Source organism: Marmota monax, unplaced genomic scaffold, assembly GCF_021218885.2.
Source record: "Marmota monax isolate L192 unplaced genomic scaffold, Marmota_monax_Labrador192_F-V1.1 WCK01_AAM20220418_F8-fsc00024, whole genome shotgun sequence".
Classification (NCBI taxonomy): domain Eukaryota; kingdom Metazoa; phylum Chordata; class Mammalia; order Rodentia; family Sciuridae; genus Marmota; species Marmota monax.
The window spans coordinates 23,622,754-23,646,709 of record NW_026695224.1 but is presented as its reverse complement, the minus strand read 5'-3'; the positions used below and the strand labels follow the sequence as shown (position 1 = coordinate 23,646,709).

General features: G+C 39.2%; 1 protein-coding gene across 4 annotated transcripts; it reads left to right on the top strand.

Moving 5' to 3' along the window:
• The first annotated feature begins 41 nt into the window (after nt 1-41).
• Nucleotides 42-23,375, top strand: Ist1 (IST1 factor associated with ESCRT-III). Of its 4 annotated transcripts, none has more exons than XM_046434961.1 (11): nt 92-172; nt 1,259-1,305; nt 11,085-11,187; nt 11,984-12,164; nt 12,792-12,879; nt 16,274-16,357; nt 16,899-17,009; nt 18,031-18,240; nt 18,959-19,051; nt 20,438-20,486; nt 22,009-23,375. In XM_046434961.1, the coding sequence occupies exons 1-11, from the start codon at nt 115-117 to the stop codon at nt 22,206-22,208; spliced, it is 1,224 nt and encodes a 407-aa protein (XP_046290917.1). In that variant the 5' UTR covers nt 92-114; the 3' UTR covers nt 22,209-23,375. The 4 variants fall into 4 exon arrangements, with proteins under 4 accessions (XP_058431940.1, XP_046290917.1, XP_058431939.1 ...); XM_058575956.1 differs by lacking the exon at nt 92-172 and adding an exon at nt 1,811-1,942; XM_058575957.1 differs by lacking the exon at nt 1,259-1,305 and having other exon boundaries at nt 42-172.
• Nucleotides 23,376-23,956: the final 581 nt, after the last annotated feature.

Sequence of the window (23,956 nt, the reverse complement as noted above, 5' to 3'; positions counted from 1 at the left end):
TCCAGGCAGCGGCCGGCGCGCAGCCAATCCCTGGAGAGGGGGCGTGGCTTTCTGGGCCCGTGGATCCCTCCGCCCGAGCTTGCTGTGCTGAGGCCGAGGGAGCCGCCATTTTGGATGCTGGGCGACGTTTGCGAAGTCGTTCTCTACTGTTTTCACGCCTGGATTCGACCAGGTGAGTGTAGCATCCTCAGCGTTAGGGGGTCTTTGTCTTTTGGGCCGAACGCCTTGAACTTAATAGTCCCAACCAGCTATTAGGCCTTCGGTTCGGAACGGCCACGGGATGGCAGAGGAGAAAGGGAAGGGTCTTGGAAGCGGGGGTCAGGCCGGAGGTCGGGCGAGGGGCCGCGGCGCGGGAGGCGGGCCCCGGCCGGAGTGGGAGCACCGCAGGGCTGCCAGCTGATAGGAGACCGCCGGCCCTGGACGCCAGAGCCGCCAAACTTTCCCTTCGTCTTCCCTGCCCCGAGGCATCTCGTCTCTGGGGCGGCAGCGCCGCGGTCTGGGCTTTTTGGCGACCCTCGGAGACTCGCTCAGGGCGCCCTCTTTAGCCGGAGAGAATTACCTTTTCTCTCGCTGCCCCGTTTGGCAGACCCCTATGGTGAGAGCCCTTGTGAAGAGCCTGCGGCCCTGTGCTTGCCCTTCTGCTCTTTGTGCCAGGCTCTCCTCTTCCGGGTTGCTGGGGTGATTCCCTGAAACTCGCCAACAAAATCTTGAACGACGATCGCGATCATAGTGTCAGTTTAAGAATAATCGCAGAAGACGGCCACTTTCCCTCTCTGTGCTCGTAAACTTTCAAGTCGGGTTTAGGGCCTGTGGCTTCTGAAAGATTGAGAATCCTCAACTCTAGACTAGTTTTCCTTTTTAAAAAAATTTTTTTGGTGGGTGTGCGGTGCTGGGGAGTAGAACCCAGGGCCTCGAACATGCTAGGTAAGCAGTCCCTCTACCACTTAGCTGTATTCCCTGTTATGGTTTGTTTGTGAGGTGTCCCCCAAAAGCTTATGTATGAGACAATGCAAGGTTTAGAGCAGAAATGATTAGGTTATGAGAGCCTTAGCCCAATCAGTGAATTAATCCCCTGACAGGTTTAATTGGTAGTAACTGAAGGCTGGTGGGGTGTGGCTAGAGGGGGTTCATGGGGGGTGCCTTTGGGGTATCTATTTTGTCTCTGTTGAATGAGAGTCTCTCTGCTTCCTGGTTTTCATCTTGTGAGCTGCTTTCCAACTCCACACCCTTCCACCATTATGTTTTGCCTCATTTGCAGCCCAGAGCAAGGGAGTCAGCTGTCTGTGGACCGAGACCTCTGAATCCGTGAGCCCACCCCAAATAAACATTTCCTCCTTAAAATTTTTCTTGTCAGATCTTTTAGTCACATCAGTGAAAAAGCTGAGTAAAACATCCCCTCAGCCCCTCTAGTCTACTTAACTCTCATTCTTTTACAATAATTACGATCAAGTTCCACGTAACATGTAGCCTATTCTGATTTAAAAGTAAAACTAGAAAACAAGGTATAGTCTAATTCATTTCAAATACAGGAAAAATGAAATGCATATGAATGCTTATTTCAGCATTATTGATATGATATAAATGTGGAAAAGTTGGAGAATTTGTAAGAAAGTTGTCATGCAGTGGGGTATTAGGCAGCCATTAAAATAGTTTCTGTAACATCTGATTGTAAATGATAAAAAGGTTTTGTTAGTGCTCATAGTTCATGAGTACGACTTTGTAAAAGTATGCCTTAAGAAATATTTTTGGTAAAAGTATACCCAGTGAATTTTCTTTCTTTCTTTTTTTTAACCCAATGAATTTTCTACAGTGTGTTTATATTTTATTGAGAAGCAAGATTTTGTAATGTCTGTGCATTCCAGTATTAATGACTGCTGCCAGAAAACTTTGATGGTATCTGAATTATGAAGCCGATACTTGGGAATTACATATGCTGCTGAAGGTGTTGTAGTTGCTTTATTTTATTGACGTTTCAATCTTGATTCGTTTGGTCAGTAAAGATTTAATTACAGTTTGTAGTGTGAAAATACAGTAAAATTCCTGGCAAGCTGAACATGAAATGCTTTATTATTATTATTTGTTATTTTTTTAGTTGTTATTGGACACAATACCTTTATTTTATTTATTCATTTTTATGTGGGGAGGATTGAACCCAGGGCTTCATACATGCTAGGCGAGTGCTCTATTGCTGAGCCACAACCTTAGCCTCAAGAAATCCTTTATATATATATATATATATATATATATATATATATATATATATATATATTTTTTTTTTTTTTTAAGTTGTAGATGGACACAACACAATGCCTTTATTTTTATGTGGTGCTGAGGATTGAAACCAGGTCCCTCCCGTGCTAGGCTAGTGCTCTACTGATGAGCCACAATCCCAGCCCCTCATGAAATGCTTTTTAAGGAAATTGAATTATATTATCTTGAAAATGCATTCTAGAGCAGATTGTGTATGTTTGTGCCATTGTGTCGTATCTTCATTAACTGCATGCAATACAGTGGTCAACCCTAAGTCTGTTAACATCACATAGTTTATAAGAAAAGTGTTCAGAATAAATAAAATAATACATTTCAAATACAGAAGTTTTTGTGTATACGCAAAATGTCTCTGTTAGTCACTTCTGAGACTGCTGTCTTCTTACCCTTTCATACTCTTGGCACTGCAAGCCCTAAAGCTGGTCTCAAATGTTTGTTAGTTTGCTTGTTTTTGTGGCATTAGTTATTGAACCCAGTGGTGCTTTATCATTGAGCTACATCCTCAGCCCTTTTTTGTTTTGAAACAGGGTCATGCTTAGTTGCCAAGTCTGGCTTTGAACTTGGAATCCTTCTGTCTCAGCCTCTCAAGTAGTTAGGATTACTGGCATGGGACACTAAACCCGGCTCTTTTGTTTATCACGCTATTTTTAGTTTTGTTGTTGTTGTTGTTTGGTACTGGGGATTGAATTTAGGGGCACTCAGCCACTGAACCATATCCCCAGCCCTTTTGTATTTTATTTAGAGACAGGGACTCACTAAGTTACTGAGGCTGGTTTTGAACTTACGATCCTCCTGCCTCAGCTGAGCCCCTGAGAATTACAGGCATGCACCACAGTGCCCAGCTTATTTTTAGCTATTTTTAATAGAGCTTTCAAAATCTCTTCTCTGGGCATTTCCACTATTTTGGCCAGTAGTTCTGAACTATAACATTCTCTCCTTTCCTCTTTAAAAATCATCAGATTCAAAGAACTCAATCCATGCATGGTTTTATACTTCCCCTTATTCAGAATGGAGAGATTGATTAATTAAGCAATTTGGTGAGACCTTGTTTCAAAACAAAAAAATGTTAACCAGTTATTCCCTCCTGGATATATACCCAAAGGACTTAAGTCAGTATACTATAGTGACGCGGCCACATCAGTGCTTATAGCAGCTTAATTCACAATAGCTAAGCTGTGAAACCATGAAAACATGGTATATATACTCAATGGGATATTACTCAGCCATAAAGAAGAATGAAATTATGGCCTGTGCTGGTAAGTTAATGGAACTGGAAGCTGTCATACTAAGTGAAATGAGCCAATCCCCCAAAACTAAAGACCAGATGTTCTCTCTGGTATGTGGATGCTGACATACAATAAGGAGGGGGGAGGGAAGAATAGAAGTTCATTGGATTGGACTAAGGGGAATGAAGGGAAGGGAAGAGGGGTGGGAATAAGAAATACAGTGGAATGAATCAGATATAACTTTCCTATGTTCATATATGAATACATGACCAGTGAAACTCCACATCATGTACAACTGCAAGAATGGGAGTCTAATTAGAATAAGTTATACTCCATGTGTCTAAAATGTGTCAGAATACACTCCGCCATCATATATATCTAAAAAGAACAAATAAAAATTATTAGTAAAATGCTTTAAAAAATGATCTGAGGATATATTTCAATACAGAAGTAAGATAAAAACTGGAAAATGGGATTGCAATCACGAGATCATATACTTTTTTTAAAATTTTTTTTAAGTTGGACACAATACCTTTATTTATTTATATGTGGTGCTAAGGACAGAACCCAGCGTCTCATATGTTTTATATCATTAGATTGTGAATTTCTTGAAGCTGTGATCAGCTCTCATTTAAATGTATCATTTTGAAGGGGTCTAGCAGTCAGTACCTATAGATCACCACTCAATAAAAAGGGCTAGGGATGTGGCTCAGTGGCCCTGGGTTCAAACCCTGGAACAAAACCAAAACAAAAAGGTCAGTGAATGCATAACAGTGAAGATACTGAGGCCAAAGTGATTTAGAATAACTTTCGAATCACAAAAGAATTTTAAATAAACTGGACATGGTGGTGAGTGCCTGTGATCCCAACTACTCTAGTGGGTGAGACAAGACAGAAAAAAATTTTTAATTGGGTATCTGTAACAGTGGTCCACTTTATGTTCTGAATATAGCCTTTGCTGCTCTGCCACTGTGACTTATTTTTAAAAATGGATATGTTTCTTTCTCTTCCTCTCTTCCTGCTCCTTCCTAATTTCTCCCCTTTCCTAATCTCAGGGGAAACAGAATTACCTTCCCCATCCTAGGCAGAATTATCTGTCCTTGAGCATACTTCCACTACAGGAATGAAGTAATTCAGACTTTGGGGATGGTACCAGAAGATCTCAAAATGATTATCTTCTAAGCTAACAAGTGAATCACAACTCCAACCGAGAACCCGTGGAATACAGCCTTGGAATCACCTCTTTAAAAGTCCCGTGCTCCCCTTGATGGGCAAAATAACAGCCTCTGGGACAGGAGTCCCCTGTGCAGCGTCTTTGCTAGCAAAGCAATAAAATTTTTTTTTCCTTTTTGTCAAAACCGTGTCCTCAATATTGAATTGGTATCAGGGACAAGGACCAAGCTTTTGATAATATATTGGACAATATTAGTATGTGGTATGTATGTAATGTATTCACGTGAACAGATATTTGCTTCTATATTTGTGGGTTTATATACACACATGTAAATACTGTTTACCTGAATATTTTATTAACTTTTAGGTTATTATCCCTAAATTAACATTTTCATACAAGATACAAAGTTTATGTTAGTTTTGGAAACATAATTCAGAATCTGAACTAGATTTGTCAGTCTTGTATTAAACTAGTTTTAAGTCTAATGATTTATTTCATATACTGATAATAATTTAGAACATATCCTTAGTTATTTCTTTTGTGTCGTTGTTTTTAGTTGTTAGATTCTTTGTAGAATAGGGATCTATTAAAAAGGAGTTGATGGGCTGGGGATGTGGCTCAAGTGGTAATGTGCTTGCTTGGCATGCATGGGGCTCTGGGTTCGATCCTCAGCACCACATTAAAAAAATAAAGATGTTGTGTCCACCGAAAACTGAAAAATAAATATTAAAAAAATTCTCTTTCTCTCTCTCTCTCTCTCAAAAAAAGGAGTTGAAAATCTGTGATACTTACCAAAATAGTTTAGCAAATTCTTTTTCTTTCCTTAAATCTAAAATAAGCAAATTAGATAATATAAATTAGTAGAATTAAAAGAGAATGTTAAATTTAAATTTTCAAGTAATATACTAACATTATAAATGAGTAATAGCTTTGTGCAAGAACACTGTGCTAGGCAGTGTGGGAGTGACACTGGCACCTAGGAAGTAGTTGAAGTCTTCCAGTGAGACTAAAACAGATTAATCAAAAATGTTAAAGGTTGGGGCTGGGGTTATGGCTCAGCAGTAAAGTGCTTGCCTAGCATGTCTGAGGCCCTGGATTCGATCCTTAGCACCATGTAAAAATGAATAAAACAAAGATATTGTGTCCAACTACAAAAATTTTTTAACTAAAAAATAAATTTAAAAAAAAATGTTAAAGGCTGGCCACACCTGTAAACACAGCTTTTTGAGAGGCCAGCCTGGGCAATTTAGTGAGACCCTGTCTCAAAATAAAAATTAAAAATGCATGGGGTTGTAGCACAGTGGTAGAGTTCTTGCCCAGCATGCTGAAGGCCCTGGGTTCAATCCCTAGTACTGCCAAAAAAAAAAAAGGTGCTAAAGGATATAACTTTAGCATACTTTATTTTAACCTAAAACACAAAGTCACTTATCATTTAATCTTTAGATGAAGAGCTAAGCCTTTTTTTTTTTTTTTTTTTTTTTTTAGTTTCAGTTGTTGATAGACCTTTATATGCAATGCTTAGAACCCAGTACCTCACACACATGCCAGGCACTACTGCCGAGCCCAGCCCCAAAGTGTTTCATTGTCTTTTTTTCTTTGTGTGTGTGTGTGTGTGTGTGTGTGTGTGTTGCTGGTGATTGAACCCAGGGCTTGTAGGTAGGCACTCTACCAACTGAGTTATATCCCCAGCCCTTTTTTTTTTTTTTAAATATGATTCTGTTGGCTGGAATTTATTGGTATAGTGCTTATTGTGAATATATGCTAATTGTTATTTAGGTTTGAACCTAGGAGTGCTTAACCACTGAGTGACTTCCTCAGCCCTTTTTATTTTGAGATAAGGTCTTGCTAAATTGCTTACGACCCTGCTGAATTGCTGGGGCTGGCCTCGAACTTGGGATCCTCTACCTCTGGAGTTGTTGGGATTACAGGCATGTGCCACCACACCTGGCATATGCTAAGTTCTTTTAAGAAATTTTCATTTAATTCTCATACTATTGCTGTGAGGTGGGAAGTTCATGTAATATTGATGCTAATTTTTCTTAGATATTACATAGAATTCACCAGGAAAGCCAGGATTTTCTGGGCCCAGAATTTTCTTTTGGAATGGTTTTTAATTTTAGCTTCAATTTTTGTCACAGTTATAGTAGTTATATTTTCTGTTTCTTGGTGTTGATTTCAATAAGAGTTTCTAAGGGATTTGTCCATTTTGTATCCTTGTTAAATTCACAGCTTTATAATATCACCTTTTAATATCTGTACGATCTGTACTGATATTCCCCTTTCATTTCCAATTGTTTTTCCTTTGTGTATTATATTAAATCAGCACTTTATTTCTTTTTTTTTTCTTGTTTTTCCCTTTTCAGTTTCACTGACTTTTTGTCTTTCCTTCTGCTTGTGGTTGGTTAGTTTTGCTCATTTCCTGGTTCCTTAAGGTAGATGTTTATATTGCTAATATGAAGTCTTTCTTTTCCAATTTAATATTAACCTTACTGTTGTACATCCACAAATTTTATGTTTCTTTTCATATTCTTTCATTTCAGACTGAGCTGGGCAATTAAGCAAAATCACTGTCTCAAAATAAAAAGGTAGGGGAAATGAGGGTGTATCTCAGTGGTAAAGCAACCCTAGGTTCAATGCCCAGTACCAAAAAACAATTCTACAGACAGCTTGTATGCTAACTCAACATGTTTTTTTGTTTGTTGGTACTGAGGATTGAACCCCGAGATGCTTAACTACTGAGCTACATCCCCAGCTCCTTTTTTATCTTTTATTAGAGACAGGATCTTCCTGAATTGCTTAGCGCCTCGCTTTTGCTGAGACTGGCTTTGAACTCCTGATTCTCCTGCCTCAGCCTCCTGAGCTGCTAGAATCACAGGTGTTGTGCCACTGTGCCCAACTTCAACGTGTGGGGTGTTTTTTTGTTTGTTTTTTTGGGTTTTTTTTTAGAATTTCACATATTTTCTTATTGTTTGCAGAATTCAACATGTTTTTAAAGAAACAACTTACACAAAATCATCCTGGCTCTGCTCTGACTTAAGATAACAGCCAAGGATATAGAAGTACTCCTGGGTTCTATCCCTAGTACAGGGGGGGGAAAAAAAGGTCATAGTCCCATAACAATATACTGTTCATAGAGCTGAGGCGTATTTGCCCAAGATTCCTCCTTTGGTAAGAGAAAGATACTTTGCCCTGATCAGAGACTGGAGAGCTCAGTGGCCTTGAGGTCTGTGAAATCGGGTTCCAGATAAAATTGGCTGGTGTGGGCCAAGATGATCAAGTGTGCTTTTAGAGTCTTTGGCATATTATTTGATTCTATTGTCATTATAAATCTTCACCCCTGTGGGTTTCACTTAAACATGGGAATTTGAAATCCATTAAAATCTGACCATCAATCAAGAGTTAGGAAGTGGTACTTGGATAGAACCCTCTGGACATTGCCCCTTAATCCCAATAAAAACTGGGACACAAGGGAGTTGTTAGGATCTCTTCTAGATGATGCAGTCTCTTCTGTCTTCTAATAAACTTAGCTATACTTTTACTATACCACATATCTTGCTTCTCTTGCAGAGAGAGACACAATAGCCAAGAACACATCCCATGTTTTGCTGACAAATTTGCCTTATAGAGCCATGTGTGGTGATGAATGCCTGTAATCTCAGCAGCTCCTAGCAACTCGGGAGGCTGAGGCAGGAGTTTGAGCCAGTCTCAACAATTTAGTGAGGCCCTAAACTCTAGAACACCATTTCTTTATGGCATTGACTACAGTTATTATTTTAGTTAACCAATGTGTAATTTCTGTGAGTATACACTATTGAGGGCAGTATCCCTGCTTTTTTTCCTTACCAGTGTATCTAGTGCCTGTTAAAGTATAATAGGCATTAAGTAAATAATTGTTGAAGGGAGTTAAAAATGTGCATTGTAACCCTGTGCCACTGTAATCACAGCAACTGGGGAGGCTGAGGTAGGAAGATTATAAGTTTAAAGCCAACCTAAGTAACTTAGCGAGACCTGTCTCAAAATAAAAATAAAATGACTAGGGATGTGCTTCAGTGGTAAATAACCCGAGTTCATTCAGTTTCCCCAAAAAAATATATTAGTCCCCAAATGATATAATAGTGTATGATAAAGATGGTTTACTTGGGGGATGATGTCAAGTGTACTTAGTCTTATTCTTAACTTTGCCACTAGTTACTGGGTGATCTTGGGCAGGTGCCTGTGAGTAGTGGTTACTCTTTTTCTCTTACCTATCTCTGGTTACTTATTTTTTAAAAATATTTTTATTGGTTATAGATGGACACAATACCTTTATTTTATTTGTTTATTTTTTTTGTGCCTCACACATGCTAGGCAAGTGCTCTACCACTGAGTCACAACCCCAACCCTATCTCTGGTTATTAATGCCTTGACAGTTAAAAGACTGGTTGGCTTTAGCTAGCACCAGAAACTGCTACAATGCTTGACATTATAATTGAAGTTATAATTGGGAGAGGTATTTTACGGCATAAACATAGTTATCCCATGCTTCAGTTATATTGAATTTATAGCTCTCAGAAAGTTTTTCCTTCTCTGGTACCTGAGATTTGATATCCATTATTTCCTGCACTTGGGATATTCACACTCTGTTTACAGAAATCTAGTTTGTCTTTCAGGACTCAGTTTCCGCTTTGCCTTCTCCTGGAAAGCTTTTCATAACCTAAGCATGGTTAGGTCATTTTTCTAGAATAGGTACTGTTGACATTTTGGGCAGGTAACTTTTGTGTTGTAGAGACACAGTCCTCTTCATTGTAATTTGTTTAATAGCATCCCAGGCCTCTACCTGCTAGTTGTCAGCAAGAAAGAATTCAGTTGTGACAAACCAAAATGTCTCCATTCATTACTGGATGTCCTTTAAGGCACAAAATTGCTCCCAACTGAGAAATTTTAGAGGGCTGGGGATATAGTGCAGTTGGTAGAGTGCTTATCTTGCATGCACAAGGCCCCGGGTTCATTAAAAAAAAAAAATTGATAACAGGTCTTTTGAGAAACTTTAGAATTATAGTCCATATGAAATAGCATTGTAATTGCTGGATTTTCTTAGCTCCTCCCCCCAATACAATACCAGTTCTTTTTGAAGGCAGGGATTATACCTTATTTTTACTTTTTTTTCTTCAGCACCTAGCCAGAATCTGATTATAATCAGTAAATATTTGCTGAATGGATTGAACATAATTCAGCATAATGGATTAGAGATACTTTGTAACATACAAGCCCCCTTTTAAACTGGGACTTGAGATAATCATTAAATGTAGTGTAAAGGCTTCTGGAGACAGTTTCACAAAGAGAAATGCTTCTGTCTTTTATTAGTGATTTTTGCACAAATAGATACTATTCCTAGCATTCTTATATTTGATCTCTTGACTTGTCTATTCTTTAGTTACTTTGTTAGACCTAGCTTTTGTTTGGAGTTTACATGTTTTGAAGTTTGAATCTAGAATTAAAAGTGAGAAAAATAGAAAATTGTGTCATCCTGAAATGGACTGCCCAATAGTTAGTACACAGTGGTCTACCTCGCATCTTGGAGTAATGGGTAGATGGTTTTATTGACTCTAACTCTGCTATTTAATGAAATTCTTGGTAAATAGTCTTCTGTTGTGGAATTTCTTTTATTTATTTGTTTGATTGTTTATTTATTTATTTATTTATTTATTGTGCTGCCGGGGATTGAACCCAGGGCCTTGTGCATGTGAGGCAAGCACTCTACCAACTGTGCTCTATCTCCAGCCCTATTGTGGAATTTCGAAGTACACATTTTTTCACCCCTTTGTATAACTATGTGTTAGTGTTGGGCACAGCTTTCCCCTAAAGGCTGAGATTTAATAGGATTTGAGGAATTAGGAAGAGAATGTCTTTGAATTTGGGTCTAACTTTGATGATCTTTGCTGATCACCACCCCTAGGTGCTAGTATTTTGGGGAGAAGCTGGGGGCCTTCCTGCTTGATACTCATTTTTAATATCTGTCACCTGGTTTTTTCAGCTCTGCCCTTAAAATAGATTTAAAATCCAATTGCTTCTGTTACTACCACTGCTGTTTGGTTCTAAGCTATATTATCTCTTGCTGGACTATCGTATTAGCCTTTTCATGATACCCCTGTGCTCAATATTATCCTCTTTTAATCAGTTTTCTATATAACAGCCAAAGTAATGTGTAAAAAATATCATTTAGATTATGTCATTTCCTGTATTGGAAAAACACCCTGGGGGCTCAAGATGTAGTTCAGTGGTAGAGCATATGCTTGGCACATGTGAAGCCCTGGGTTTAATCTGTAAAACCAAAAGGAAAAAGAAACTCTCTAGTGTGTCAAATATTCCCCTTCAGTAGTGTTAGTTCCAGAACTAATTTTGACTCAAAATAGTCACTGCTATGCTTCTTTTTACAGGAGGAACAGTACAGCATGCTGGGCTCCGGATTTAAAGCTGAGCGTTTACGAGTCAATTTGAGATTAGTCATAAATCGTCTTAAACTATTGGAGAAAAAAAAAAGTAAGTAGTGAATGATTGCCTTATTTCACTTTCCCAAAATACATCTCCAGGTGTCAGCACCCTCATACTGGATCTTTTAGGCCAGTGCTGTGAAATCTCAGAGGTGTCTCATCTTTTAAGCTTTAGCTGAATCTCTGCCTTTTGTGATGAGTTAGACTGAATCACTTTGTTGCAGGGGAGGGATGTACAGTTGACCCTTCATGTTCATGGTTTCCATTGCTGTGGATACTACATCTGGATTCAACCAAGTACGGATCAAAATTTTTCAGAGGAAAAAATTATATCTGTATCAAACATGTGTAGACCTTTTTTCCTGTCATTATTCCCTAAACAGTACATTATAGCCACTATTAACATAGCATTTACATTGTATTAGGGATTATAAATAATCTACAGATAATTTAAAATGTATAGGAGAATGTGTATAAGTTGGTTATATGCAAATATTATACCATTTTATATAATGAACTTGAGCATCCTTGGATTTTGGTATCCATGTGGTGTCTTGAAATCAGTTCCTCTGGGATACTGAGGGACAGCTGTACTCTCTGGGAATGGAATGGGTAACATGACTCCTGAGTTGGAAATGTCAGGCTGTGCTGTATTCTTATGTACACAGTAGCAAATTCAAGAGGAGTTAAGGTAGGAGTAGACGAGGTAGGATTAGATTTGCTAAGGGAGTGTGAACTAGTATGTAGTAGAAATACCCAGTTCTCTCTGTTGGGGTAAAAGTCTGCTTACAGCCCAGTTCCCAGTGCACTACTGTTGTGTGACTGCAGTGGGATTTGTGCCTTAGCGGAACTGGCCCAGAAAGCAAGGAAGGAGATTGCTGACTATCTGGCTGCTGGGAAAGATGAGAGAGCTCGTATTCGTGTGGAGCACATTATTCGTGAAGACTACCTCGTAGAGGCCATGGAGATCCTGGAGCTGTACTGTGACCTTCTGCTGGCTCGGTTTGGCCTCATCCAGTCTATGAAGTAAGATTCTTCCAAAGACTAAATCAACTCTAAAATTTAAGAATGAGGGGCTGGGGATGTGGCTCAAGTGGTAGCGCGCTCGCCTGGCATGCGTGCGGCCCGGGTTCGATCCTCAGCACCACATACAAAAAAAAAACAAACATGTTGTATCCGCCGATAACTAAAAAATAAATATTAAAAAAAAAAAAAATTCTCTCTCTCTCTCTCTCTCCCCTCTCTCACTCTCTCTTTAAAAAAAAAAAAAATAAGAATGAAGTAATAATGATCTCTTTCTACATGTACATTGAATGGGCTAGTGCTTGTGGGCTATTTTATTTATCCAAGGATCTTTTTCCTATCCTATCATTCACTTGAAGTATGATTTCAATTTAGGTAACTTGTAAAATAAAGATTCTGAAACTGAGAGGTTTGAGTTTTGGCTCAGCCATTTCCTGACTTTGTGACATTGCTAAAGAGTTTCTCCAAAAGTAAAACAAGTAATGAAATGGCCAGAAATCAAGTTATTATTATGATAATTCAGTGAGATTCATGAAATAGCCTTGGAGACTTAACAGATGTATCATATAAAGGCTAAGATTTTGTTGCTCTTAAAAAACACTAAGTCATATTAATTTTGTTCTTGATTAGGGAGCTGGATTCTGGTCTGGCCGAATCTGTGTCTACACTGATCTGGGCTGCTCCTCGACTCCAGTCAGAAGTGGCTGAATTGAAAATTGTGAGTACAACCAGTTTGTGTTTTCTGTAGTTTTTCATATTGTTAGAAATTTTGGTTAGCATGCCAGTAATCCCAGCTACTCAGGGGTCTGAGGCAGGAGAATTGCAAGTTTGAGGCCAGCCTGGGCAACTTTTAGCAAGACCCTGTCTTAAATTTTTTCAAAAGAGAAAGAAAGAAGAGCCGGGGGTGTAGATCAATGGTAGAATACATGCCTCGTAATGTGCAAGGTCCTGGGTTTAATCCCCAGTATTGCAAAAAAGGGAGAGAGAAAGGTTGGTTAACAGAAGTCACTTAAGGCATTCTTGCTTATTTGACCAGGCATTTTTTTTACCCTTGCTGCTTTTGAAACAGGCTTTATAAATTTGTCCTCTTTTTCAGGCCTATGTCATAGGGTAGAACATTGTCTTGTAAATTTGAGTAATTTTTTAAATATATATTTTAGTTGTAGTTGGACATAATATCTTTATTTTATTTATTTCTTTATGTGGTGCTGAGGATTGAACCCAGCGTCTCATACGTGCTAGGCGAGCACTCTACTGCTGAGCCACAACCCCAGCCCCTTGAGTAATTTTTTTAGGAGCAAAATTCTATATACCTCCAGTTTTGTCTTATTTTTGTTATAATGTCATTTAATCTTATACAGATAGAACAAAGTTTGTGTATGTTTTCTTTTTTTGTGCTGGGGATTGAACCCAGGGCTTCAGGCAGGCCAGTGCTTTATCACTGAACTACACCCCCAACCTCCAGAAAAGTTCTTATATGCCTGTAAACCAGTAAAGTTAAAATAAAATTGACATAAGTTCATAGATATTATGAGCTAGATGAGCACTGGGAATAATGTGGTGAACAAAATATGACAATAGTCATACTTGTGCGTGCGCGCATGTGTTTATGTGTTGCTGGGGATTAAACCGAGGGTCTCTGTCTTATGCTGGGCAAGCACTCTACACTGAGCTATGTTCCCAGCCCACCAGCTATACTCTTGTAGCTTAGAGTCTAGTGGAAGAGACAGATATTAACCAAAAAATTGTTATCAAAATGTGGAAAAGTACTCATTGCTAGGTACAAATTTAATTGAGTTGTTTTCTGTTTCTCTGCACTTTTGCCTTTTTGTTTTATTTCCTAGGATATTATCTCAATCTTATCACCTAACCTATATGTTAAGATCACTCCGTCTTCTATATGTTTTTATTTTTCTATATATTTATATTTTATTTTTAATTCTCTGAATATTTTTGTAATCTTCTTTGTTTTGTTTCATGGCTACAATGTCTTCTAACTCTTTAAGGATAAATTAAAAAATACATATTTTCTGTACCCCTCCCCCTCCGTTAGTACTGGGGATTGAACCCAGGGGCCCTCTACCACCCCCATCCCTTTTTTATTTATTTATTTTTTTTTTATAAGAGAGTGAGAGAGATAGAGGTAGAGAGAGAGAGAATTTTTTAATATTTATTTTTTAATATTTGGCGGACACAACATCTTTGTTTGTATGTGGTGCTGAGGATCGAACCTGGGCCGCACGCATGCCAGGCGAGCGCGCTACCGCTTGAGCCACATCCCAGCCCCCCCTTTTTTATTTTTTGAGACAGGGTCTGAGTTATAGAGACAGGCCTCATGTTGTGATCCTCCTCCTTTAGATTCTTCTTTTTTTTTTTTTTGTGGTACTGAAGATCAAACTGAGGGACACTTAACCACTGAACCGCATTCCCCAGCCTTATTTTGTATTTAGGGACAGGGTCTCACTGAGTTGCTTAGTGCCTCGTTTATTTGCTGAGGCTGGCTTTGAACTTGTGATCCTCTTGCCTCAGCCTCCCTAGCCGCTGGGATTACAGGCATGCGTCACTGTGCCCGGCCTGCTTTAGATTCTTGAGTTGCTAGACAAAAGGTGTGTGCCACCATGCCTGGCCTAAGGATATTGATTACATTTTTAAATTTACTCTTTTTAATTAAGGCTTTTTTGAGGGGGGATGGGTGGTACTGGGGATTGAACCCAGGAGCATTCTACCTCTGACCTACATCCCCAGTCCTTTATTGTTTCCTTTAATTTTATTTTGAGACAGGTTCTGCTAAATTGCTGAGGCTGGCTTCAGACTTTCAATCTCTCTGCCTCAGCCTCTCAAATTCCTTGGATTACAGGTGTGCCCACTGTCCCTGGCTGGAGGATATTTATTTTTTCTGTAATGAGGATTGAACCCTTTACTACATGCTAGATAATAGTTACATCCCCAGCTTGCCCCCACCTCCCACTGCCCTACTTTTCTTTTTGGAAAGTTGCCCATGCTGGCCTTGAATTTAAGGATCTTGCTTCTGCCTCTAGAGTAGCTGGTGTTACAGGATGCACCACTATGCCTGCCATGTTTTTTACATATTTTTCATATACCTACTTTAACTTTTTTAAGTCAATTCACCATTCAATCTGAACAACCTAAGTGTTTTGTTTAAAAGCTGCATGAGAGCTTTAAAGCTTCCCAGTAGCTTTCTGTTATGTCTGTGATAGAAACAAAACTTCATTTTAAAAAAAATAACTTCATTGTACTTATTTTTATTTTTATGTTGTGCTGAGGATCAAACTCAGTGCCTCATATGTGCTAGGCAAGCGCTCTGCCACTGAGCTACAACCTCAGCCCAAAACTGCATAATTTTGACTTATATGACTCTGCATTCCAGACAATCCCATCTTTCTCACTTGATTTCTTTTCTTTTTTCTTTTTTTATATATACATATATATTTTAGTTGTCAACGGACCTTTTCATTGTATTTATTTATATGTGGTGCTGAGAATAGAACCCAGTGCCTCACATATGCTGGGCAAGCGCTCTGCTACTGAGCCACAACCCCAACCCTCTCACTTCATTTCTTACCTTACTTGTACTTGGGCTTAGCAGGAAAAGCTCACTGGCTTTATTTCAGTCTTGAGTATTAGCACATGCTTTTTTCATTTTCTAAAATACTCTTTCTTCCCTTCTTAACTTTGGGTTTTAAATCTTGGTAAAACATCCTGTCTTTGTGCAGCCTCACCTGACTTTTCTGATTGAATCTGAAGGTGGTGATAGCATAGTGTACTTTCCCTCAGTAGCACTTCCACAGCTGCAGCTGTACCTTTGTGTAATTATTTTATTAACTGTAAGACTATAAAAAATATGAACAGTATCTGTCTTTGTTCGTCACTGTATTTGTAGTGCATATCATAATAGTATTAGCACTTGGAAGCTGCTCATTGGATGGATGGATGGATGGATAAACTAATTTGTGGTACTCATTAAACCATTACAGACCTCAGTTTTTTGGAAATCTTGTTTAGAAGCATGTTTACTGTTGATAGAGGGAAGCTTGAAGTAGTTTTTATAGAAGTGATTTTGGGTTTTATTTAATCATCTTTTTTCTCTGTAGGTTGCTGATCAGCTCTGTGCCAAATATAGCAAGGAATATGGCAAGTTATGTAGGACCAACCAGATTGGAACTGTGAATGATAGGGTAATGAACATATTTGGTAAATGTGAAACAGTGTGTATGTGGTGGGAACAAGTTATCTTATTGCCTGTAGTAACTCTTGTAGTTCCACGGCATGGCTGAGTTAGTAGAGGCTGCACATTTCATACTGAGTATGAGAAGTAAGCCTATATGGCTGGCAGTATTGAGGGAACACAGTGCCTACACCTATAGACCTCCTGCCCAGCACCTGATTATGACGCTCTCTGTGGTTCCTGATCTGCCCTTCTCTTCCCCATTCTTGTGCCTCTTGTAAATTGTGAAGGTAGGGAGCGAGATGGGGAGAAGGGTGGAGGAGTTGAAATGTGGAAGGCAGTAGTGTTAGACTTTTCAGTGTTTGGTTAGTGTATAAACAAAAAATTGAAAGACATGGGTTCTGTAGTGTGCCTGGTGATTCTGGGGGGGAAAAATCACTTATTGGTTCTTTTTCAATATTACCCACAAAATGAGAGAAATTAAGTGTGACAGATTAGGATTAGGCTGGTTTGATATAGATGCTTCTTAACCCTGGGTCTTCTACTTACAGCTAATGCACAAACTGAGTGTGGAAGCCCCACCCAAAATCCTGGTGGAGAGATACCTTATTGAAATTGCCAAGAATTACAATGTACCCTATGAACCTGACTCTGTGGTCATGGTAAGTTTATCCCAGACTGCAGTGAAAATGAGTCTGTAGATATGGCTTTGGGGGGGGCGGGGAAGTGTGTATATATATATATATATATATATGTTCTTTGCATTAACTTAAGTTGGTGTGAGTTTAAGCCTTTGTTTTGTTAGATGCCATTTGGCCTAATAGCATGCCTGCATAGCGCCCAAGATACTTAAGGATCAGATTAGATGATTGACATTGAAAGCTCTTTGAAAAGGTAGGAACTTTGATACAAATGTAAAGTGGCTTTTTAGTGAACTTGAAGGAATTGAGAACTCCTCCTGGAGACAGCAAGAAATACCCAAGACCTGAATAGTTCATTTATTGTGCCCATCATGTGTCAGATAGTACACAGAAAGCCGGGAATACAAAGATGTATAAAAACAAGTTCTTTGTCCTGAAAGGCTTACAGTGTAGGAAGGTAAACATGCAAATAATCATTCAGCTGGGCCAACCTCAGTGGTGGGCTCAGGTCTGTAGGTAGGTGTAGGCGCTGTGTTCCCTCCACACTGATAATGTGACCCAGTTCCCCCACACCAATCTGTTGGCAAAATGTCTCTTTTTGGTTTTTTTCACTTAAAATACATTATTTTTGATTGAAAATAATCATTTAGATTGCCACCTTTGGTGGCCATCTCCATCTTCCCACATACAATAGAAGTCTTTATTTCCCCACCTTTCAAGAGTATTGATGAGTGATAGCTCTCACACCAGGTGTCTTTTTAGAGATGGCCCTCCCCTGGAAAGAGTAGTCTTACCCAGAGTCTTTCCTGGGGGCAGCCTGTATCCAATAACTGATCAGTCCAGGGGCTTATTCCTCCATTCATGGACACACTTTTGCAGGTTCCTCTCAGCTTCAGAGCTTGGGAGTTGGCTAAGGCCTTTGTTTCCCATATAGGTGCTTTGACCCCAAGAGCACCCTGCAGTAAGCTTCCTTCATGCTGATTTACATGTCAGTTAGCTGGTAAAACTACCCTTGGAAATAATATGGGTTTCTTTTTCTTAGGCAGAAGCTCCTCCTGGAGTAGAAACAGATCTCATTGATGTTGGATTCACAGATGATGTGAAGAAAGGTGGCCCTGGAAGAGGAGGAGGTGGTGGTGGGTTCACAGCACCTGTTGGTGGAACTGATGGAACAGTGCCAATGCCTATGCCTATGCCTATGCCCATGCCATCTCCAAATACTCCCTTCTCATATCCACTGCCTAAGGGACCAGTGAGTATGCTTGTAAAGTGTGGATATAAACTTTATTACAAATGAGATCTATAAATACACTCAAGAATTGTTGGTTGTCAGTAGCATTTAGCACTTAGAACATTTGGTATTGGCTTAATGGTCTCAATGTGGAAACAATATTGGGATTCTGAGAAAATCTTGGTTTGGCTATAGGTAACAAAGTGAAAAAATCTAGAGATGTAGTGCTTAAAAATGTTTTTCATGTTGGCTTATTGAGTATCTTTGGGACCAGTTGCAGTTGTGCTAATAGCTTTTTCCAAAAATGAATAACAACTATTAGCAGGCAGAAAACCTCCAGTTGTAGACAAGATATTAGGTAATTAATAGTGAAGTCTAATTATAATTTTCCCTTGTAGACAGACATTGAAACATTTGATTTAGTTAGAGATAGGATCTCACTGAGTTGCTTAGCGCCTTGCTTTTGCTGAGGCTGGCTTTGAACTCGTGATTCTTCTGCCTCAGCCTCCCAGGCTGCTGGGATTACAGGTGTGTGCCACCATGCCTGGCAAGCTGGAATCTTTCTGACCACATGTGGTCTTTTTGAGCATTTTCTCAGGGAGGGGATCTTATATATTTTCATTCAATTTGAGTGCATCCATAAACACATGTATATGTATTCTGTCCTTCTCATACACAAACCACAAAAATTACCAAAATTGAGGGCATTGTCTCTGATGTTGCCTTTCTCCTCTTGCAGTCGGATTTCAATGGCTTGCCAGTGGGGACTTATCAGGCCTTTCCCAATATTCATCCACCTCAGATACCAGCAACTCCCCCATCATATGAATCTGTAAGTGCCTGAGCCTCTTTTATAAGCAACAGGAGAGTGAATCGCATGGAGAGAACAAAGTAATGACCACAGGGAAGGCAAAGTTTTGATCAACTCTCCTATGCTGGCATTGCTCCTGCTTTGGAATTCATGTTGCTTTAAAACTATCTTGGAGATGGGGAGCAGTGGTGGTGGCATTATTGGTGGGAATGCTTTGTTGGTGGAAACCAGAAATCAGGAAGGAGCTACAGTTCTCTTAGGAAGTTGTAGTGCCCTAGTCAGAGAATCATATCAAGCTGTTATAGTCTTGGTGTTAGATTAATGTTATAATAATCTAACACCAAGGACTTTGTTCTCAGCATTCGTGTAAAGAAATAACAACCAGGATTTTTTTGCCAGGGGTAGCGGGTACCAGGGATTGAACCCAGAGGTGATTAGCTATTGAGCCATATCCCTATCCCTTTTTTGTATTTTATTTGGAGACAGGGTCTCACTGAGTTGTTAGGGCCTCACTAAATTGCTGAAGCTGGCTTTGAACCCACGATCCTCCTGCTTCAGCCTCCTAAACCACTGGGATTACAGGCATGTGCCTGGCGACTAGAATTTTTTTTTTTTTTAAACTTTATTTATTTATTTGTTTGTTTATTTCTTTTTTATGTGGTGCTGAGGATCAAATCCAGTGCCTCACATGCCAGGCAAGCACTCTACCACTGAGCCACAATCCCAGCCCAACTAGGATTTTTTTTTAATCAGAGGTGTCCAGTTAATAAATTTCAGACTATAGCATTGATTTCACATTTTAGTTTCATAGTTAAAACTTGAATAAATAGCTAATGTGGTTATGATGACTAGAACTGCAGGTTGTAACAGCTTTGCTTCAGAATTAGTTTCATTTTCTTAGTACATACAATTTGAGACTTGTGTCTGTCTGATACTTCACTGAGAAGACAAATTGGAATGGCATTTGCTATGTGAATTATTCATCTAGAAGCGCTCTGTGTTCCTGAGCTTGCACGTTCTTTCCATTGGTTTTTATCTCTAGCTGGCATGTTCTACCTTGAGTCTTAGTTTTTCTCATGCTTCAGTCTTGCATGTGTTGAAGCATGGATTACAGTTATTTCTAAGAATGAGGTAGAAGATCATCATTATTTGAGGATTTTGTTCTTGTTGGTATATTTGGGGATTTAGTGCTAGAAAGTTTCTTTTTTGTCTTGGGAATTCAGAGTTCAGCATGGTGGATACCTGATTGGAAAAGTGTAGGAAGTAGAGGGGCAATTTCTTTGGAGCAGGTTCTGTTGCTTTTGGTAAGCAGCTGAGCTTTTGGAAATCTCTGGCTGGAACCAATATTGGTACTTTCTTCAGGGTTCCTTAGCTCCTCTGCCTGTGGTAACAGTCTTTGTGTTGCAGGTTGATGACATTAATCCTGATAAGAATGTTTCTTCTGCACAGATAATTGGTGAGTATGGATCAGAATCTTCAAAGGCTCAGTGTTAACCCCTCTGCTGTTTGTTCATTCTTCCTCCCTCAGAGACTGTTGGCATGAAGATTTTCCCCAGTCCCAAAGAATCTCCTATTTCTTATTTCTGTCAATGGTATCATTATTCTTTCCACTTATTCTAATTTTTTTGTCTTCTAGTTTTCATTTAACCTCAAATTCTTTATTATGTTATTTTAAAAATTTATATATGATAGTGGAATGCATTAAAATTCTTATTACACATATAGAGCACAATTTTTCATATCTCTGGTTGTATACTCTTTATTATGTTATCATTACTTCAGTTTCCATCCAGTTCTTGGATGTATTTTTTTTTTTTTTAAGTGTGGTATTGAAGAGACATTAGAAAGGGCAAAACAGGCACAAGTCACAAGGTATAGCTCTGTGAATTTTTCACTAAGCAGGCATGTTTTTTTAACTATGTACTCAAAAAAATATATAGTTGGGTGAGGTGGCACATGCCTGTAATTTAGCAAGACCTGTCTGAAAATGAAGGGCTCTGTGTTAGAGAGCTTGCCTAGCATGTGTTCAATCCCACATATGGGGGCAGAGAGAAAGGCAGAAGTCACCAGAAACCTGGAATAGTTTTAGAGATGTTTATTATATTGAGGTATAACTTATACTAGAAAACATAGACTTTGTTGTCTGATGTTTTTGTGTGTACCATCCACCACCCCAATTAAAGTAGAAAGTGTTTCCATCACCCCTCTTGTAAGTCCTTACATTCCTTTCCAATTAATTCCATCCATCCTCCCAAAGAAAATCATGCTCCTGAGGTAGTATGATATGTTTTGCCTGTTCTACAACTTAAGATATAAATACAATCATACAGTAGGCAGATAAGGGGGTGATTTTAATATAATATACAAGTGGAAGAATAGAAATACAGAATACATGGGCTGGGATTATGGCTCAGCGTTAGAGCACTCGCCTAGCACTGGTGGGACCCGGGTTCGATCAGCACCACATAAAAATAAAGGCATTGTGTCATGTCCATCTACACCTAAAAAATAAATATTAAAAAAAAAAAATAAATACAGAATACACCCTTATATGAAATAATATGGGTGTTAACATTCCTTATAAAAATTTTTTCTTCCTAAATCTTAAGTAGTTCTTACAGAAGCAGAAGTTGGTTCAATACTACTAATACTAGTCCTTGGGCTTGTCATAGCAGCTGAGCTTTGTGAAAAGGGAGTCTATTAGATGAATGATCAGTGGACCTGGCCTCATGTACCAAATTTTGACTTCCTTTAAATGTTTTTCTCACTAAAGGAAAGTAAAACAGGTAGAATTCAACTATAATTAGAAAATGTAAATGTTAATTATGAGGATTTTTATTGACTTTTAGAATTAAATGTTAGTTTTTTTAAACTAATGTTTTCTTCTGTGTTTTGATCTTATTTTTCCTCTGTTAAAGGGAATCTGAGCTGTTGCTCTTGTGTTTGTAACATTGTATTCCTTATCTTAATTTAATTAGGACCTGGACCCAAGCAGGAAGCCTCTGCAAAGCCCCCTTCTAGACCTATGGATAACTATGACAACTTTGTACTGCCAGAGTTACCGTCTGTGCCAGACACACTGCCAACTTCATCTGCTGGTGCCAGCAACTCAGCTTCTGAAGACATTGACTTTGATGATCTTTCCCGGAGATTTGAAGAACTAAAGAAGAAGACATAGGTCTCTTAAATCAGGCAACCTCCACGTTCTGGAAGTTGAGACTGAGCAGTTTCTCCTTGTAACAAAGAATCTCCATGAAATTCCGTTTCATCTATTAACCATCACTGAGCGTGACACTCTTCCTTGGGGCTCTCTTCCTGCTCTACCAAATTCTGTTGCTTTCCAGTTCTCTATTGAGACTAAGACACTAACAACTGGAGACTGAGGCCAGCACACTGGCTCCTGGCAGTTGTGCCTGTTTCCTGACAGAGGGATCCCAGGTTTTCTCCCACAGTCCTTCCCCAGGAGAATGAGAAGATGAAGCATTGTGAGGAGAGCCACTGGAGATGGCTGGACTCTGGAGGAGAGCTCCTCATGAAGTGTCTCAGCCGTCTGTTGTGGTTCCAGACTTGGAAACACTTCCCTCTGTATAGAGGGATTGTGCTGAGAATCAAAGCCACTGTTTGTTTTCTCACTCTCATAAGTAGGAGAGAGAGAAAGTGGCTCAGGAAGCCATGGTAATGGTTCTTGGAAGCTGGGCTCTCTCCTTGGCATGTACACTACTCCTTGCTGCAGGGCACTGTTCCACCTGGATCCAGTTGCAAAGTGGATTTCAAAAAAGTTGAAGGCCTCTCTTAGTTCTACTGGATTCTCAGGGAGCCCTCTGTGGCCTTTTGCTTTATTTTGAGTGCTGTTTCCCCCTTTTTACCAGAGAACAGCACTGTAGAATTTTGTTTTTCCCCATAGCATGTTAATAGCAGAGGGAGGACAGGTCACATATTGGGCAGAAGTTGCTGTTCAAGCCTAGGGTGGGCTTCCAGCTGCCTTAATAGAAGTACTCAAGTCTCTTGGGTAGTGAGCTGGAAGGCCTACAGGAGAAGAGGGGAACCTGTTTTCATTTGAAAACTTTATGATTAAGGGAATCTTTCAAAACTGATCTCAAATTTTCAGTGCCCATGTGACTATATTTCACTGCTTTTCTGGGTGGATCAGACTTGTTTATTGTAATTTATGTGCTCCTTTGTCCCCTAAGGTCATCCTTCCACACAGGGTTGGCTTTGAGATTAAAGATAGCATTTTTGCTTCTGTGTAGCACAGCTGTACATAACCTGTTTCAAGCAACTTTCTTTAATGTTATTGATTTGTATTTCATAGCTTGGTAGTTGCTAATAAAATTAGAAGATCCTGTGTCCTGCTTTTTCCATTGTTGCTTAAATGAAGTATGAATTTGGATTTTAGTGAAAAATATTTAAGCAGATAGCTCACATTGGTACACAAGCCAGAGCTGGCCCTCAGTCTTTAGTTCCCTTAGTAATTACAGACCCCCCCAGGGCCATTTAGCAGGGCTCATTTCCATCTCTGTATTTAAAGCCAGATAGGATTTGTGAAGTTTCTTGATTACTCCTATGGCAGGACTCCTCATACTTTTATCTTTATTTTTAGTAATTTGCAGTGAGCCCATATCTGACTGACTCATTTCCCACAGTCATCCTGGGGCATAGGTGGCAAGTGTTCTGTTACTTGCAGCTTGGCAGCAGAGCTGGTTTATCCTGTGTAACAGTTATTCCCTTCCTGACAGTGCCAAGATTCTCAAGAGAGAGCTAGGAGCCAAGGTGACTTTGATTTCTCATTAACTTACAGAATTAAGAACCAAGTGTATTATGTGCATTTATAACCATACAGATAATATTCTGAAAAGTAATAAATCAAGATGAACTGTCTTCATCCTATTACCTCCTAAGACTTTAGAAATACCAGTGCCCATTGTC

Coding starts and splice junctions, on each gene's coding strand:
- Ist1 (XM_046434961.1), top strand. CDS start 115: ATGCTGGGCGACGTTTGCGAAGTCGTTCTCTACTGTTTTCACGCCTGG. Junction 11,188..11,983: donor ACTATTGGAGAAAAAAAAAA/GTAAGTAGTGAA, acceptor TTTGTGCCTTAG/CGGAACTGGCCCAGAAAGCA. Junction 20,487..22,008: donor TTCTTCTGCACAGATAATTG/GTGAGTATGGAT, acceptor TAATTTAATTAG/GACCTGGACCCAAGCAGGAA.